Here is a 19,667-nt window from a genome sequence, read left to right as displayed (position 1 = left end):
TTCTTTTTTCCTTCTTTTTCTTTTTCTGTTTTCTTTTCCTTTTCCTTTTTCTTTTTTTTATTTTTCTTTTAATCTTCCTTTTCTCCTTTTTCTCCTTCTCCTCCTTCTTCTTCTTCTGTTTTACCATTGCTTTTGCCTTGATTTCTCTGCTCATGTGCAAGTGCCGATCCTCTTTATAAAGCCTGATCTGTCCCAAAATAGCTGCTCATTTCTGCTTCAGTAGCTGCAAGCATGCAGAGCACATGTGAACGGTTGCACAACGTCTCCAAGAGCAGCGCTGGCACAACCCAGGCATGCAAATGTAGCGATGCAGCTCCAGCCCACAGAGATCTGCCCTTGGGTGGGTTTGCACGTACCAGGCAGCAGCTTTGCCACACACAGCACGGCTCACATGCACCAGAGAGACAAAGTCCATTTTGCTATGCAAAATTCAGGATCACCCAATATGGCTGGAATAAAAGCAACATGGTAGGGCAGGGGATAGAGATGCAGACTTGTTCACAGCCTCAGTTCAGGTGTGTTAGAAGTGAAATGGGAGACACAGTGCACTGGTTTTGTTTTCTGGAGCACCTCAGATGCATTGGGGCCAGGAGAGGGAAGGGGATCCTGGAGCATCCATCACCCTGTGGGAATTTCAGCTGAGCAGAACAGCTACATGCTGCATAGGTGCTGGGTCAAAAGCAGCAGCATGACTTCAATGTGGTGGCACATCTGCAAGGGATGTAAAGGAACGGCAGGATACAAGCAGAGTCTAGAGCAGCTGGAAGGAGAGTTAAATCCTAGCAATGGGCTCAAATAACAGAGGCTGAGAGGACTTTATACCTTTTTCAATCAAGGAAGCCTCATCTTTTTGAGTCAAATCCCAGAGCCACTCTGGCAAATGTTACTACAGGAGTTTTCATTTATAGCCATGTAAAACTCAAGCCAAACACTAACAGGTTATTTATGACCCTTCTTATTCCACAAAAACCCTTTTTTCTTGTTGACACACTGGGTTCTGTGGATAGGGGTGTCTGGAATGCTTTAAAAACACATGCACAGGAAACACTTCCGTAAATCAGTGTTAGTCCCTGAGCAGAGGTTGTGGCTGGCAGGAAAGGTGGGTTGGTGGAAAGCTTGGCTTCTGGGGGGACAGGGCAGGGGACAGCCCCTGTGTGTGTGTGGGTGAAATGCCCTGCCATACACCTAGGTGTGCATCACCCTTCTGGCAGGGAATTCAATGGTGCTAGGTTCGATGATGCTCCTGCTTCTTTCAGATAACCTGATTGTGATCGCACTGTATGATTTTCCTGCCTCAAGTGACCGTGACCTACAGCTGGTCAAGGGAGAGAAACTCCAAGTCCTCTCCAAGTAAGTGGTCTACTGCCAGAGGGAGGTTCAAACACGGGCATGGTGAGGCTAGGGAAGAGGGTACCTTGGAGTCAGACATCAGTTTGAGCTCACCACAGCTGAGCATGAGTCGTACCTTTGCTCCAGAGTGTGACTATGGGTACCCTCTTCTCTCTGCAAGGTGGGGAAGGTGACACTACCAATGGTTACAGATACTATGGGGTTGGGCAGTGTCCCTGCCTCGGACTTTGGGATCTTCTTCACTGCTGGTGTCCATGAGCACAGACGTAGTGCAAATTAACAACAGTAAGCTAGCTCCTGTTTCATATTTTGCACTGATGGTGCTTTCGCAAAGGATGTGGGTTGGGTGTAGTCAGAGGAAAGGACAGAATCGAGCCAGAGAGACATGTGGTTTCATTTCAGCTTCTCCTCAAGTGAGAAGGGGGACAGACAGTCCGTCTGGCTGGACATAACAGGGCAGAGGTGGGCTTGGGTCTCCCAGTCAACAGATCCTGTAGGGCTGCTCCATCCTTTACTGCTTTGTGAAGTGGCCTCCAGAAGGGACAATTCTCAAACAGATGCTGTATGCAGTGCAATATCCAACAGAACAAGGAAGAAGCAAAACATGAATCCACCTATGCAAGAGACAAAATAACCCCAGATTTCTCTCCTCTCACATGGGGCACGTAGCAGAGGTTTGAATCTGTGGTCACTCTTTGTTTACTTTGCAATCATGGAAAGAGTCTGTCACCTCCAGAAGTCCCTGAGAGACCAACAGCCTTCAGCCTGGTGTTGGTCATAGGAAATTGAGAGAGACCTGTACTGTGGATTAAGGAGCCCTAGTCTATTTGTAGTGCTCGAAACCCCATAAGCCATGCTGTCACCACAGCCTTAGCTTGTCGGGAAACCTCCTCTGGGCACTCAAGCTTTTTCTTCTGCTCGCTTTGCAGTGAAGGGGACTGGTGGCTGGCAAAATCCCTCAGCAGCGGCAGGAAAGGCTACATCCCCAGTAACTTCGTCGCACAAGTGGACAGCTTAGAAGAGGAAAAGTAAGTGCAAAAGCTTATGAATGGTTAACACTGATGCAGTGCCCTGTCTCAGCAAGAAACGGGAACAGCTTTACTTGACATTGAGAAGATATCACTGCTGGGCTGGATGGCAAGATGCTGCTCAGAAGTTCAGGAGAAGCTTTAAGCACCATATGGGTGCAGGGCAGGAGGGAAGTGAAGTCACTATGGGGGAAGTGAGCAAAGACTCCTGTCCTGTTAATTGCACCCACTATGGAAAACAAGGGTTTGGAGGAAGAACATAAAGGTTATGTTTGCACTGGTAAATTAGCAGTGCCAGGAAACATCCTCTGGTCCCACTGGGCCAGTATACCCATACACAGTGTTAAACTTCCTCAGCCTCTAAAAGGGTATCTGCATGTAAATTAGAAATCGTGAGAAGGTGCATTGATCCAGGTCTTGGATATGCCAGGGACCACGCCAGCTGTTTAACAGGGCAGACAACTAAGTGCCAGTGCTCAGACCCATAGCCTGGCGCTGTTTGTTTCACTAGCCCAGATGCAGCCTGCCTGTTTGGCTTCCTGCAAGGAGGATGGTAAGAAAGACTGGAGCCAGAAGGGTTTATTATACCTATAATACAAGCAGCAGAAGAAATTGTTCCCATGATTTATTCTCCTCTGTAGCATTCAGCTATAATTGATCAGTCCTACTTACAAGCTCCTCTTGGAAGGACCCAACCACCACTGAATATTTAGTGGCACACAGAAATGTGGCTGGGACATAAATGATCTTTGTACCCAAAGGGTATATTTAAATGGTTGGGGGCACCCTGTGCTCAGCCTGCAGCACATGTATCTGCTTTAAACACAGCCTACCAGGGCACAGCTCAAGGTTCACCCACTTACCAAGTGAGCTCTGGGTCCTTGCATGCCTCAGAGCTGTGCTCTGGATGAGCTTGCACTGCTCTCACGTATGGGGTACTGCATGTACAATCTACTCTCTGCTCTGGCTGAATTGCTAGGCTATGAAACAAGCCCAGAGTCACCCAAATCTGACATTAATCTACTGAAAGCAGTCTATCGCTGCCATTTTCCAGCAGATAAAAAACTATTTGCTGATAAAAATAACTCTCAGTTTCAGAGTGTAATGGTAAAAAAAAAAAAATAATAAATGAAGTAACTGGAAATAATTTTATAAAGATACTTCCTTTTCAAGCAATGATTTTGCCTTTGCTTTTCTGTTTTCCAGGTGGTATTTTAAAGCCCTGAGCAGAAAAGATGCTGAACGGCTGCTGTTGTCTTCTGGTAACAAAGTCGGCTCTTTCCTTGTCCGAGAGAGTGAAACCAGCAAAGGTGAGATCTGCAGAGCAAGGATAAATCCTCATTATTGCCATGGCTGGGAAGACCCTTCAGACCCAAGCTGTGAGTTCAGCTGTGTCAGTGGTTCTTAGATCTGGCTCAGCAGAACATTGCTTGCAAGGCTCAGGAGGGCTGTAGAACTGTGCTGAGGGTTTGGAGGGCAAAGATTTGCTCATGGTGCTACTTGTGTGTGTAGTTCAGCCTGTGGCGAGGGTGGCTCTTGCCAACCACAGGTTGTGGCGGAGATGCAGGAGCGCAGATAAGCAGGAAAGGCTGAGGAAATGGTGTTTTTTTGGCAAACAGAGATTCTTTAGTGGAAGAAGCTTTTCTCCTGTTTGCAGCAGAAGCTTGCAGGATTTTAGAAAAGCTCTTTTGATAGAACATTTTCCCAGTGGAAACATGTTTTTCCTGATAGTCTGTAGCAGGGAGAATTGATGCAAACCAGAACTTTCAGCAGGAGACTGGCTGAAGCAGAAAAGGTGGAATTCATCCACTTTCCTTCCATACGAAGACATGACTCAATGAGGATGGAGAGGACAGAGCATTGTGGTCACTTCTTTTGGGCAGTGGACATAGCTATAAACCATAATAATTATCTGTGTGATTGCAATTTCTTTGTTCTGTGCTGTTAATTTGAGGACAGTCTGGAAGACAGTTTAGGTTGTCCCTCCAGTGCATGCAGCACTGCCAAGTCCACCACTAAGCCCTGTCCCTAAATGCCACATCTACAAGTCTTTTAAATAACCCTAGGGATGGTGACTCAACCACCATGCTTAGAAACAAGTCTCTTCAGTTTCCTGACTGAATGTTCCCTGAAAATTCTGAAAGCTGCAAATCCTCATGGAGAGCATCCCTCCTACTTGGCATCAGTGTTAGGTTTACAGTTGGACTTGATGATCTTAAAGGTCTTTTGCAACTTAAATGTGACACAAAAGTTGTGCACAAGCCCAGCAGACACTCGTGCACTGTATCTGAAGGTCTGGGAAGGAGTGAGGCCCTTTGTCCACACATGATCCTAGTCTTTGTGGTGTCTCTAGAGGCCACACATCCATGGGATCAGAACTTTCCCTTTCCCCCTACACTTGCTCAGGACAATTGTCCCCTACTTCTGCTGGCCACAAGCTGCACACAGAGGATGAAATCATTCCCCGCAGTTCTCTGGAGTGTGGATAGGTCTAGGGCACACAGGGCTTGGACAGAGGTGGTGGAGTCTGGAAATTCAAGGAGAAGTAATGAGGCTAGACCCAGTCTTCAGTCCCTGGTCTCTGCTGTCCAGAAGCAGACTTCGCTGGAGGCGTGTGATACTCTGCATTAGCAGATGTGGCCTGTTCCACTCCATGAAAGTCCAGTGATAGTCCCAAATGGTCAGAGATCATCTCTGCTCTGAAATATGAGTCTCACCTGTGTCTTGCCTGATATTGAGTATTCTGTTCTAAAATATGGCTGTTATTCCTTCAAACACCTTATCCTCTGAATCATCCTATGCGATCAGCTTCTACCCGAATACCCTGTGCTTTAGACTGCCTGAATGGCCATGGTGACACCATTTGATCTGCCTTAACCACAGCTTCCTCCTTTCTAAAGAGAAAGGGGAAAAGAGAAACCCTCCTTTTCCAAAAGTGCCGTGAAGCTAAGATCACTAATGTAAAGCATCTGTGACCTACCATGAGATGTCCAGCGCAATGCCATGCCTGTCCTTCAAGTTCCAGAGGTTCTTCCTGTTTTCCTCCTCCATGACCTGTATTTTCATTCACTTTGCACCAGCAACACTTGACCTTCAGGGCTGAGCACTGAGTTGATTGAGCTAAGGGCATCATCCCCTGTAGCTGTATGCATTGCATGGTGGTTGTCTCATATTGGTTTGTCTCAGCCACAGTGGGACGCATTCTGCACCCTGCCTAAGAGCAGCACCTATTCATAACCCATCCCAAGCAATGTCTCATTTTGCTAATGATGGAAGACACACAAATTCTGCAACCTGGGGCCTTTGCTTTCAGCCATCCTTTTCAGAGACCATTAAAGGCACACTGAGCATCTAGGAAGATGGGTCCTTGTCAGGAGAGTGTGGGAAGCAGTGTAACCATGGGCAGAGAGCTAGCCTTGCTGAAGCTACTGCAAATACACAAATCTTCCCCTCAAGTAACACTCGTTCTGAAACCTGCAGGAACACAGTTACACCACTGTGCCAAGTCACAAAGTCCTGGCTTGCAGCAAGACTGCGGTGTCCATGCTCCCAGCAGGAGGGATCTCAGAGCTCAGCTGCTGTATTCAGCTGAGCTCCCGCATTTCCCATAGGGAAGGAGTTAAGACCCTGTTGAGACCTATACGAGCAGGAGACGCCCCATGTGCTGGGACCTGGCCTGAGATGCAGGCATGAAAATGCAGATACCTCATGTGGCAGTTGCCTGAACTCCCACCATAGCCAGTGGGGCTTGATTTGGTTGCCAGAACATGAACATCTTACGGTTATCTCCAGGTTCTCCACCACGAGATGTGGTTTTGCAACATATCTGCCAAGCCCATGCAGATGTCCCAGAGCACCTCAAGCAGCACCTGATTCACATGTTTAGGTGACTGAGTCAACCCTCAGTATGATGCAAAGTTGAATCTCACACTTACATCTTTCGTTGTTCTTTTCCACATGAAAACTGCCACACTTCAAAAAGACAGAACCTCAGACCCCTTGCAGGATGGTTCAGGGATTCCAGACTGGGGTCTGACACTGAGAGCTGCCCAGGGCAAGACTTGTTTGTGCTTTGAGCTGGTGTCAAGCCCAGGTCTGTGCCAGGATGCAATGCAGGACTGTGGGACAGGCGAATATCCCTTGTGGCTGAGGAGCTAGAAATCCTTTTGGCTATCACTGGGTTATATTAGGAGTCCTGCCATCTGTCTGGCTCCACTTAACATCCCTCATTTGCTGCTGTTCCTGGGAGAAGAGAGAATTGAAGCTTTTCAGCTGCAGTGCTTTGGCTTTAGACTGCAGCTCCCAAGGGAACTGTAGCAGTCCACGGTGAATGACAGGGAAAGCTCTACCACACTCACTCCAGCAAACTAAACTCTGACTTGGGGTAAAATACAGTCATTAACTCTAATGACAGAGTAAGTATTCACTTTGGGAGTAGACAGCTGATGGATTGGGCTGGAGGGTGTCTGGAGCTCTTGTCACTGCTGCATGCTGTGCATCACTGGTTTGAAAGATGCAAGGGGGTTTAAGGAGTCAGTGGGGTCTGGAAAGGAGGAGAGCAGGCGTTTTGGGTGCAACCACACTACCAAACAGACCAGGTCTCCTCTCCTCCTGACTCTCAGCCCCCATGCACTCCCTTGTACACATGTTAGTTCTTAATTCCTGCCCTCCCTTCTGCAGTGCTGTCTGTTGTAAGTGCAGCTGGGTTCACACCACATTTGGCTCTCTCCTGTACCAGGCCTTGCTTTGTAAAAAATCCCACACATACCCTAAGCCACATCCCAGGCATGCAAAGCACCCTCCTGGGCTTGTGCCATAGAAGCTCAGATCTGATGGGCTGCACATTATTTCAATCCTTTTGAAATTAAAATAAGGTCAGCATCCTCAACAACAATAATGGACGTTAATAACAATAATAATTTGGCACACATAGGTACCACAGACGAGGTCTGGGACCAAGTGCTAGGGAGTGTGAATGTGGCTGATCAACTCTAGCAGAACTTGTGCTGAGCACGGTGGGCAGAAGCCCTAGCAGCATCTCTCTGCACCCACCAGGGACCAAAGATCACTCCCTGGGAAAGACGTCCTTAGCTCAGTAGCGACCTTTGGTTACTGAGACATACCTGCAAAAATGAGCCATTCTTTTACCCTTCCCTTGAATTTTTTCTTGCCCATTGAAGATTCTTCAGGGCTGTATCTAAGACGTTCAGCTGCAGGAACGATAGAGCCAAAAGGGCTTCTCAGTTTGTCTTCTGCCTGAAACTCATGGTGAAGGAAAGAATTTCATCCTCTGCTGAGAAGGACCCCACCATGCTGAGACTGTGTGCTTCCAGTCTTCAGGTTCCCTGGATCTGCATTTAATCCAGCAGATCTTCCATGAACATTATCCCACCTTATCTCCCAGTTTGGTCTCTGTCCCCCAGATGACTCCTAGTGCTTGGAAAAAATTTAGACCATCCCAAATTCTGCTTGTAAAGATTTATAATCATAGAATCATAGAATAGTTAGGGTTGGAAAGGACCTTAAGATCATCCAGTTCCAACCCCCCTGACATGGGCAGGGACACCTCGCGCTAAACCATGTCATCCAAGGCTCTGTCCAACCTGGCCTTGAACACCGCCAGGGATGGAGCATTCACAACTTCCCTGAGCAACCCATTCCAATGCCTCACCACTGCAACAAAGCAAATATCCACAGAGGTGGTTTTCTTCTGTTACTTTTAGAACAGAGGTTTGCAGCCTCAGTGTAAGGAACTGATGGTGCTGCTATGGAGAAACAGCAGCAAGTGAGAGTTATGTCTTGGTATATTTTCTCCTCACAGTCAGGATTATGGTTTCAGAGTCCCTGTGGAAGGCCCCACTTCTGCTTATGATCCTACATGACAGATACATACTTTTTAGCATAAATAGCCTTGCCTTTTCAAGCATTAAAAAGGCAGCCTATCAACCCGGGTGACGTATTAGACTTCTAACAGCCCAGCAGGCTTGTAACAGCTTACTCCGGAAATATGATCCAGACAAAGGGAAAAAAAAAGAATCCCTGCTAAACTGCATTGAAATTGACACTGACATAGGCTCGAAGTTGCTGCTCTGTAGCAACATCTAGTGATGGTTTTGTGCGCAAAAACCCCAATCTTATGGTTCAGATTATAAACCAATTACAAGGAGAGAATAGCAGGTTGGAGTGACAGATCATTAAGCAGCTCCCTTGAGGTCAAAAGGCACTTAAATCTAGATGTGAATCTCTATATGTGGTTTACTCACAGTCACGAGTTTATAGCCGAACAAGACAATTCTCCTGAATCCCCCTTCTGTACTTCTCAGGTACTGACCTTGGCATAGGGGTTATAATGTATAACAGGGTTAGAGGGACCTTGGGTAATGCTGGGAAGGAACACATATCTCTTGGCCTTACGTCTCCTACTAACTGAAACCCTGGTTGTGCTGGTGGGGTGGTTCAGCTCCTTGTTTCTACAGGCTGGTGAGACTACAGTCACTTGTTTCATCCAGATGAGGTGATGCTATTGACAGAGCTCAAATGGGAGATACGAAGCTGTGGCAGGACTATCACAACCTAAGAAGTATCTGATTGCTCTGGCTGGAGATGTGCTGTTGGTTGATATTGATTCTTTGGGGCTGTTGGCCAAGGGTTAGGAAGGTTTTACGCAATGAAGCCTCAACAGGACCTGTTAAGCTCTGATGAACCTTTATCTTCTCCACCTGTCTTGGAGAGAGGGAAGATTGTAGCTTTGCAGCCTGGGAAGGCAACAGCAAGGGCTGAGAGAGGTATCTGCAGCTGTAGGCTGGGAGGTAGCTGGTCCCTGAGTAGGGTTCTGCTTGTCCTCACAGTTCTTTCTTCTGCTTATTCTCCAGGTGCCTATTCCTTGTCTGTGAGAGACAGCGACTCTGCTCATGGGGACATCATCAAACACTACAGGGTCCGCTCCTTAGATGGTGGGGGGTATTATATCTCCCCCAGGACGACTTTCTCCAGCCTGCCAGAGCTAATCCATCATTACAGCCGTAAGTTGGGTTTGTCCCTTAGCAGAACGTGGGCATCTGGGTAGAGGGAGGACGGGCTTACTAGCACCACCACCACTCCATTAACTCCCATGGGCCAGGTGTCTTCCCTAAAGCAGAACTTGGGCTCCCATGTCCTGTTTTTCAGCCTAGAGCATTGTGAGGGTGAGCTCTATCCCCAGCCTTATAACCAGAGAGTATCTTCCATCAGGAAAGAGATGAATGCTGAAGGGATATGCAGGAGGGATGTGCAGGAGGGATGCTTGGAAAGCAGGGTTTGGAGAACTTGCTCCTCTATGGCACCCTTTGAGCTTTCTCTTTTCGCTGGGTCCATTCTGCATCCCTTGATCGCTGTGGCTGAAACATTTGTGTGTTTGTGGAGATTTCCCATGGGTTGACTTCTTCCTGGCATGTGTAGATGGAGTTTAGCTCTGCCGTTCCATTGAAATATCCTGTGCTTTGTCCTCACGCAGAGAAAGGGGATGGCCTGTGCCAGCGCCTCACAACTCCCTGCATATCCCTGGTTCCCCAGAGACCCTGGGCACAGGATGAATGGGAGATCCCACGGGAGTCTCTGAAGCTTGTGAAGAAACTTGGCAGTGGGCAGTTTGGGGAAGTATGGATGGGTAAGTATAATTCCCCCCATTCCAGGAAAGAAATATATAAACAGAGAAGATGGAAAGTCTTCTTTCCCTAAGACAAGACTAGTCTGGACATGGGGATCCTAAAGTATGAACACATATTTATGGGTACACACACAGCAATAGATGCCGTATTCCTGGGAAGGACCAGACAGGCTGTGTTTGCATGGATCAGTGGTTGAGCAAGTGTTTTGCAGGCTAGATACATGTGATGGGTGTTGAAATAACTATATACTCATCTCCTGAGACATGATCTCATTATTCCTGGGAATCCTGGGCTTGGTTCTAGCATCCTAAGTTCCACACAGCAGGGTAGCTTGGTGACATTATCCCACTTTTTCTGCTTCCCTGTCCCACTTTATAACCTAGATCTGAATCCCTTATGCCTTCCTGCCCACTGCTAATCAGTGGCAGAGGAAGTGGGGTGAGGTCAGCTTCCTTTGCTGTCCTTTTTGTGGTTGTCGCCTTGGCAATTGAGATTGTAGACAGGACCAGGCTGAGTCTACTGGTGGACTGCAGAGTCCTGGCTTTTCTATGGCATTTGGATTATAAGAACATAGCTGGTGGGGGGCCCCAGGGGTTTCATCCAGAGTCTTGCAAGGCTGGGAGGACTGTGTGAGGATGGGCTCATTGCATGGGTGTCCACAACCCAGAGTAGGGATGGTCCCCAATGGAGCCACACAGATTGACGGTTATGCTGTGTCTGCCCCTTCTCCTTTCATGCCTGCTGTCTGAGCCCACTGGCACTGAATTTTACCATGTGTTTCTTTATGAGAGGTTGAATGCTGTTGCTGTGTTTTTCTGCTGCCTGATCCTTGTTGCGCAGCCTGATGGAGCCAGTAGAGAGGCAAAAATTCCTCAGTGCATCATTATCCCTCTGTAGGCTATTACAAGAACAACATCAAGGTGGCTGTGAAGACCATGAAGGAGGGCAGCATGGATCCTGATGCCTTCTTGGCAGAGGCAAACTTGATGAAGAGGCTTCAGCATAACAAACTGGTCCGGCTATATGCAGTAGTCACGAAGCAGCCAATCTACATTGTGACAGAGTACATGGCCAATGGTAAAGAGCCTCACTGAGGTTTTTGTAGGGTTTCTGTAAAATCAGGTCAATGAGTTAGCTGGTACTCCCATGCATAATAGGGGTGGGAGGAGGGCATTGTACCCTGTCTGTAAGCAGAAGGACTAAGTGATCCAGAAGTCTGTTTCTAGTACTGGGACTTTCTGCGCAATGAAATCCTGCTTCTTGAGGTCTTATATTTCAACAGCTACTTTACAAGATGATGATGCTGCATTTGAAGAGGAAAATTCTCCTCTCCACTGTTCCTCCTGGGAGTTTGTTTCAGATTTTTACTCCCCTCATGGTGAAATCATCCTTTCTTTTGCTCCTCTTGTCTATGAGGCTTTGAGTGATGAATGCCCAGCAGCTTGCAAAAGGTCTGTGCAAAATAAAGGGGGAAAATCACCTGCGTTTGGGAACTTCCCTAATGGAAGATGCTCCAGCAACACCACTGTGATTCCTTGTATTTTCTCTAGGATGCAGGCAGATTTGCTGCATATATTCTGAGAAGCACCAGAGAAAGCAAATGTATAGACTTACTCAGAAGAGTTACAGCAGCCTCTCCTCTTTTGCAGGGTGTTTGCTGGATTACTTGAAGACAGAAGAAGGAAGCCAACTGAACCTCCCCAAACTCATTGATATGTCTGCTCAGGTCAGTGAACAGTCTCTGGGAAACAGGCTCAAGGCCATGATTTGTTATTGAAATGCTCGCAAGTCTGACAGAGTGTCTATTTCATGGAGAAAAACAGCACCTCCTTGTGTGCTTTCTTAGGGTTTCTCTCTCAGCCCTCTTGTGTTGATGTGCGTGTCAGCTCAGCGATGCTCTGCTGGTCCGTAGGACAAACTCAGGGGAACTTAATGCAGTGCTAGAGAACTGGGGCTTGGTTTTTAGGTTTTGGGTTTGGTTTTGGTTTGTTTTTCTGGTTTGCTGAGCAGGAAGTAAGTTTACTTCTCTTTTTACCAAAAAGGAAAAAAAAGCTCAACGGAGAGACTTTCAGTGTAGAGACACGATGGCTTTCAGCAGTCCTTCGCTCCTGATGATTAGGCATAAGGGATGTTCTGATACTCTGATCTGTGAATACTGCTTCTTATAAGAGCAAACTTTGACTTTGTAGGTTTATTGACTCTTAGCATCCCCAATCTACAAGTGTTAATAGCTGCACCTGCACTGTAATATTTTAGTCAAACAGGTCAAAATCAGAGAAACCACGGACTGGCAGCATCTTGGCAACAAGTTGTACTTGAAAATTGAGATTGGCAAAAACACTCCACTTTGGTCCTAGTGGACAGAGTTTGGCTCACCCAGAGCAGAGTTAGGCTAATTTTGGAAATACTGGGAAAAGGCCATGAAACATCAGCATCACGGTTAAATGCAGCTATTTTGATGTGCAGGTCTGGCAGCAAGCAATGTGTAAAGGCTGGCTGCTTGGCTCCAGCCATCATACAGACGTATTTTGTAGCATATTAAAAAATGGAGAATCTTAAGATTTGAGCAAACATTATATGGCAGCAAAAGATTTTCCTTCTTGCTTTAACCAGGATAAATATATTTAAATGCATTAAAGAAATGTCCCTATCTGCCATTTTTATTTTCCTCTGCACCCATATAAAGTGAGCAGAGGAAGATGTTTCAGTAACTTCTCTCTTCAGTACTGATAAATCTTCCTTATCTGCAGCTTTATCTTTGTGAGAGACTATGGGGCCAACTGCACCCTCACTGTTTAGTATCTTTCCCTTAATTATTTCCTTCCTTCCCTCTTTTTTCTCTACCTCCCTACTTCCCTCCTCCCTTTTTCACTCTTTCATTCCTACTCTTTGTATAAAATTCCTGATGCTAAGCAGAACGGTCCAAATCCATTTTTATTACAGAGCCCTTGGTTTTGGTGAGATCATTACCACAGAGATTGGTTTGATGCATTTTGATGCAACAGGAAAGTGCCATAGCCAGAGCAATCTCCCCTCAGCTGTGGTCACAGGGGTGACCCAGAGCAAAGCTGTTGGCCGACATTATACCAAGCTTTGAGGCAGGGGCAGCAGAAGTATGAGTACTCATGCTTTTATATAACTCAATATTGGGATTTGTATTGAGCATGTGGAGTAAGGAAGCATTTACAGGTAGGAGTGTGGAAGTATCTGGGGAGAGGTCAGTGATCTTCCCTGCACCAGGCATGAGGGTAGTAGAAGTCTGATAAGACGCTGGCTGCAGGAACCCCTGGGAGAAACCCGTCCCAGGGCAACCTTGTGCACCCAAACCTCCTCTCTGAATTCAGGGTTGAAGCCTTGAATGTAACTGCATGGCATGGCTTGAGCTGGCCAGGGACCCACTACAATGGCCAAATAGTCCCCACAGCGGGCATCATCACTAGGGTTGAGCAATTGCACATGGACATCACCTCTCCATGGTTACCTGGATACATTCACCCTGCACACCCCTTTCACATCCCTCAATGCTCTTTGCAGCATCCTGCCCTGGGGTAGCTGAACATGGACCAAACCTACCCACCCAACAATGTAATAACCCACTGAAACCACCCACAGATCATGCGATAGGAAGGATTTTGCCCATCCCTCAAGGTATGGGTGTCAATCGGAAGGACACTTTCACCGTTCCTCCTCCCACTGGCACCACCTCTTCAGGGCAGGGATTCCAACACTCACTGAGTAACTCCCAGAGGAGGAAGAGGAAAAGGGCAAGTTTTGGGCTATTTTGCAATCAGTTCATCTGCGGTGCTGGGCTGACATCACAGCCCAACAGACACGCAACCCTCTTGAGCACAATTTTGGATACAATAGCATCCGTCAGAGTTAAAATTAGACATCTCTGGGCCGATGCACTAGATCCTGTGGCCAGCCTCAAGGGTGCATGCTCAAAAGCATTCTGGGCTGGAACGGGCCCATCGAAGGGTACTATCTCATTAACATCAGGACAGGAAATTACATCAATTCTTCCATTTTCCACTGAAGCAAACAGCACTACGCTGAAGGGGTGCTGACAGAGGTTAGAAACACAGCACTGGAAAGTATGTGTTAGTATCCTGTTTAAAACCACATGTAAGTCTAGATGCTGATGTGAATCTGTATGGAGTGGAAAATAGCTCTGCCCTCACCCACAGACACATAAAATCTTTAATAAGTATTAACCATTGTTAGAAGAGGTTGCACACATCCACTCACCTTCCTGATAAATGCCTAACCCAAATCTGAGACTCGACTGATAGAGCAACCTTGCAATCTCTGTTTTCTATATGTCCCAGCACCCAGCAATAAAGGATTGCTGCCATCATTTATAGAGGCTCATCACACACCAGGCACTCCCCCCCCAGGGCTGCTCCCTGCTCCAAGGAGCTAAGAACATCCCAAAGCAAAGTTTGGAGATGGTTAAAGAAGGCAGCGTATGCCCAAGACAACAGATTTGTATTGGAATACTGTCTATCCCAGTCAGATTTTGATGGATATCTGGGTGTTCTGCTCTAATGCATCCTGTAGGTATCAGAGGGGAGAACTGTTTTGTGCTCTGGGTCCTAGTCTGGATCCAGCACAGGGAAGAAAAACATCAGTCTCAGTTTTATTGTGGAGGGATCTCCAGGGGTCTCCTCCGCATCCCAAAGCAGAACAGTGAGGAAGAACAGAGAAGGCTACTGAAAAGCATCTAGCTGTCCTTCTAGATCTGGACTTTGCTGCTGTAACTGAGGGACGGATGAATTCTTTGAGAATTTTTTTTAATTGGCATATTTAATCTGGGCTGTTTGTGATCAAAATACCAACTGGAGAGGAGAGTCTTGTGGCAGAAACCAGGAATCCAGTGATGTGGTTTCAGGTTTGCTTCAACTTTCTGTGTCTCGTTGCAGACACGACTCAGGGCTGTAACTTCTGAGCAAAAGAGAGAGAGATGCTTCTGTTCTGCTTGACTTGTCTGCTTAAAGCTTTTGGTTGCCCGGTGTATACTGGTAGAGCTGAACATGTTCACATATACATGGATATGCCTATTTATGTATGTATCTGTCTACCTGTTTATCTATCTGTCCGCTGATCTATCTGTCCATCCATCCATCCATCCATCCGTCCATCCATCCATGAAGCATGCATGCCTATGCCCATGGAGGCATATGAGCAAACCTATACACATGCTGTGCTTTTGTAAAGGTGGGTACCTTGTCATGGGGAGGTGACTGATGAAGGCAGCCTCTTCCTCCTCTCCTAGGTGGCAGAGGGAATGGCGTACATCGAACGCATGAATTCCATCCACCGTGACTTGAGAGCTGCCAACATCCTTGTCTCAGAGACACTTTGCTGCAAAATTGCTGATTTTGGCCTCGCCAGGATCATTGAGAATGAATACTTGGCACAAGAAGGTGGGTGTCGTTCCCAGCATTGCTTCACCAGCACATTGCCCTTATCTCTAATCCTCCTGCCATGAAAATGTGCCAAGATACAGGATGTCCAAGGGCTGGAACTAGGCACAGCGCACTCACCACTGCCAATGGCATATGATCCAAGCTCCCATTGCTGCCATCGTCAGCACCCAAGCAGCAGGAAAAGCAAGACAGAGAGCCGAATAATTGAGCCCTAGGAGAGGCAGCAGTACTTAGGGACAATAAAGAACAAGTGAGGTTTGCAGAAGGAAATGGGGAAAAAGCCTTTTGGCAATGTTTGGGAGAGTCCTGTTGAATCTCAGGTTGTGTCACTGCAGAAATTTGACCTCCACTAATGAAACCTGCTGCCTGTGCCTACATGTTCTCAGTGAGTCAGTCCAAAGGGAAGGAAATAGTAGTGTAACTCAGTCACTGCACTGCAGAGGGAAGTTGGAGCCACAAATCAGGACCTAATTGCAGCTTCCAGATGTTCTAGGCAAACCCAGCCCAGACCAGGTCCCTTCCATAACAGAGGGACAACTTACAAGAGAAGGTTGGCAGCTGGGCAGGTATTTCTCATGAGAACAAAGTACCTTGAGCATTTAAACCAAACCAACCAAACAAAAGGCACACAAAACCAGGTGTTTCCCATGTTAATGCAAAATCTCCTTATAACTCCACCTGCAAGGCCAAGCCACTTGCTGGGCCTGAGTATCTGACTGGGAGGTGAACAGGAGAGCATGGCCATGAGAAGTGGCAGCTGGTCTGACTGGTGCAGAGGTCCATCTACAGCCATTTGACAACAAGGTTAAGTCAAATTCCTCTGCAGCATCTTTCTCTCTGTGCTTACTTCTGACTCTAAGGTCAGTTAGGAGATCACGTAATTCAGACTTCAAAGAGATGTTATAGATCGTCAGGAAAACAAGCAGAAATGATTGAAATAAAACGATTAAGTCTGGCATAAGTGGCACCTACTAGAAGATTTTCAGCTTTTGGAAATCTGTCCTCCTCTAGAGTTCAGATGAAGATAAATCTTCCTATAAAAAATACTCTAGCTAAGGAAATTGGACAGATTATTTTTTCTTATAAGATAGCAAACTTTTCTTTCCATTTGCATCCCAAAATACTTTATGATACATGCATTTCAATGTGTAAAACTATTTCAAAGTAGTAAAAGCTTGAAAATGTGTAATGGCATGAAGGAGTACTGGGAGATTACTGTGATTTTTTTAAGGCAGTTTTTATCCTTGAGAGGAGTTTTGGTGAAATCAGTATAGTTCTGTTAACATACCCAAAGGAACTACATTTCCAGTGGAAAACAATTCCTATCAGCATTTTTCCAGCTAGCTTTAATCTGAAAAAACAACTGCCCCTCTATCTACTTTGAACAATTTTCACTTCATAGATTGCATTTCCGAGCCTCGTCAGTCTGCTTGTCAGAGAATGATGTGCAAGAACAAAGGCACTTATTTCACACACTGCATTTAGGCATGCAGTCCTGGAAGGATATATACAAATAAAAATGTGATTTCCTCTGCAGCCTTTAACACGTTCAGTTCCTACTTATCAAAGGCATTTGGGTTTGGGGTTTTTTTGGCCTTAGCTGAACTGAAATTGCCATTGCAAAATGGTCATTGCTGTCCACAGCGTGCATAACAAGAGCTTAGTGGACAAAATAAAATGGCGCTTCTTCTGGTTTTGATAGATGCATGCAGCTTTAAGAACTGGAGAATTTATATTTGCTGTATTGTTTATGCACTTTTCCTAAAAACAGACTCCTTCCTTTATACAGAATAAAGTCGTCCTCTAATAAAGCTGCTTGAGGCACTGGCTTTGAATAGCACAGACACATAGTTTAAGCTACAGAAACCCACTGATTCCTCATGGCATCATTCTACATACAGAGTGATGGGTCTGTCATAAATGCTGATGGATGCTCAAGGGCTGCTGCAAGCACAGCTCACTCCAGCATCGTACCCTCAGTGAGCACGGGTCAGCTATCCTTCCACGCTACCATTCCTGGCTCTATTCCTGAGATCTCCCATCACTAAACACACAAGAGATGTAAAGATGTTATAAAAATGCAGAGTCCTCTAACTTCATTAGCAAAATAGTCTACCTAGAGTTTTTTAGTATTCATATTATCAATTACCTAAGGCATTAAGTTTTTTCATTATTTGGCCCCTGTGTATTGGTATTGAGGAATGTTTATAAGCATATACATGTGAAAAAGTATTATAAGATGAAATAGCCTTGATTACAATGGCAAAAGAACCAAGAAAGGCAAAGAGATGCTAAGTAGAAATGACATTTTAGTAAAAACAAGATACAGGCAACAATTACCTCCTTCTGGCCCTATCATAGAATCACAGAATGTTTTGGTTTGGAAGGGACCATAAAGCTCACCCAGTTCAAACCCCCTGCCACAGGCAGGGACACCTTCCACTAGACCAGGTTGCTCCAAGCCCCGTCCAACCTGGCCTTGAACACTGGCAGGGATGAGGCAGCCACAGCTTCTCTGGACAGCCTGTGCCAGTGCCTCAGCACCCTCACAGGGAAGAACTTGTGCCTAAGATCTCATCTAAATACTAAAAGGAAAATAAATAGAAGGAACTGTGGTGTTATCTCCATAATGCCACAATTCCTTCAGTAAGCCCCACCACAGCCCCCCGATGCAGTCAACAACCTGCAGGACGCAGGGCTCAGTTTTGGGGAACAGCTTGCCCGCGCCTGTGGGAGCGGACGGAGATGCTGTACCTCCACTTGCTATTTCCCTTTGCTTCCTCTGGACAGGTGCAAAATTCCCAATCAAATGGACGGCTCCGGAAGCCATTAACTTTGGAGTTTTCACCATCAAATCTGACGTGTGGTCCTTCGGGATCCTCCTGACAGAAATCATAACCTACGGCAGGATCCCTTATCCAGGTATAGCACGTGGCAAATATGGGAGGAATGTGCATTGTCTTCAAAGTATCTAGTGCTGCTTTATGCTTGAAGGCACATACCCAAGTGTAGACACGTGTGCCCAGATGTGCACGCCTGTCTCTTCATGATGGGATTCCTTTTCTAAGCTCCACAAACCTATGGTAGGTACGACTTATAGAGGGGAGTCAGGGAGGAGACAGGGGGATGGAGGGGGAATTGGAACCGTGAAGAAGGGATGGTTCCCAACTATGGCCCAGCATCACAGTCCCTCATAACCTTCCATCTTTGCCTGGATGTGAGCCTCCGGGAGCACTGAGCTCAGGGTGATGAATAACTCCTATTCGGCTGTGTTCCCCTCCAGGGATGACCAACCCCGAGGTGATTCGCAACCTGGAACGGGGCTACCGCATGCCCTGCCCGGACATGTGCCCAGGGGAGCTCTACAACATCATCCTGAAATGCTGGCGAAACAAGCCTGAGGAGCGCCCGACCTTCGAGTACCTGCAGTCGGTCCTTGAGGACTTTTATACCTCCACAGAGCAGCAATATGAAGCAGAGCCTCAGCAGTAACTCACCGTCCTGCCAGCACCTGGAGGAAAGCCAGCACCCTGCGACAGCTCAGTTCAGGCCTTTCCCTTTCTCCTGTGTGCCACCGCAATGCATTTGGTGATAGGGAATGAGGAGGGACATGAGGGAGGTGGATGCTGCCAGCTCTGTGGTTATCACGGGGACAAAAGAGGTGGCTGAGAGATGGCGCAGCTCCTTCTTCATCCGCCTTGGAGGCTTGTACCCACTTCACAGACACTGCTTCTGTCACAGAGGGCAGCAAACTCCTTTGTGACACACCTGGATACAGAAAAGACCCTCAGCCCTGCAACTGCAGCCATGGGAAGAGGGGAACATGGCCAGGGGGGTGTTACAGGGGGTACACAATCTCCCCCCTCCTTCTGATGCCACTGGTGGCACTGCCCATTTCATACCATGGGCAGGGGTGGGATCGTGTCCTGTCTGCACTTCCTTGGGCCACACCAGGTCCTCGAGCTCTGGAGCAATCTCTCCAGGTGCTGCCACCCCTCTGCCCTAAGTCAATAATAAACAACCGGATACGACCATTTCCCATTTCTTTATTCAGGCTGCAGGGTACTTCCCCTGGCTATCCCAGCCCATGGATGGGAAGAGGAGAGGCCATGGGGATCCACGGGCAGCGCGGGAGGATGCTGGAGTGATACCCTGAGGCGGGAACGGGGGATGTCCGGGCGAATGGCCCTGGAGCCCGGAGGCAGGAGAAATGT

At 47.0% G+C, this 19,667-nt stretch overlaps 1 protein-coding gene across 1 annotated transcript in view; it reads left to right on the top strand.

Moving 5' to 3' along the window:
- The window catches only part of BLK (BLK proto-oncogene, Src family tyrosine kinase), a gene marked incomplete at both ends in the record, with an annotated part of 33,617 nt that extends 14,672 nt beyond the window's left edge, over nt 1-18,945 (top strand). The window contains 10 exons of the mRNA XM_080615241.1: nt 1,257-1,350; nt 2,280-2,378; nt 3,585-3,688; nt 9,251-9,400; nt 9,871-10,023; nt 10,922-11,101; nt 11,674-11,750; nt 15,300-15,450; nt 18,244-18,375; nt 18,737-18,945. Coding sequence (XP_080471367.1) covers nt 1,257-1,350; nt 2,280-2,378; nt 3,585-3,688; nt 9,251-9,400; nt 9,871-10,023; nt 10,922-11,101; nt 11,674-11,750; nt 15,300-15,450; nt 18,244-18,375; nt 18,737-18,945 — 1,349 coding nt within the window. The remainder of the gene's footprint in view (nt 1-1,256; nt 1,351-2,279; nt 2,379-3,584; nt 3,689-9,250; nt 9,401-9,870; nt 10,024-10,921; nt 11,102-11,673; nt 11,751-15,299; nt 15,451-18,243; nt 18,376-18,736) is intronic.
- Nucleotides 18,946-19,667: the final 722 nt, after the last annotated feature.

This window comes from Psittacula echo (assembly GCF_963264785.1).
Source record: "Psittacula echo genome assembly, chromosome: 4".
In the NCBI taxonomy this organism is placed as follows: Eukaryota; Metazoa; Chordata; class Aves; order Psittaciformes; family Psittacidae; genus Psittacula; species Psittacula echo.
This window is presented reverse-complemented; position numbering and strand designations above follow the sequence as displayed.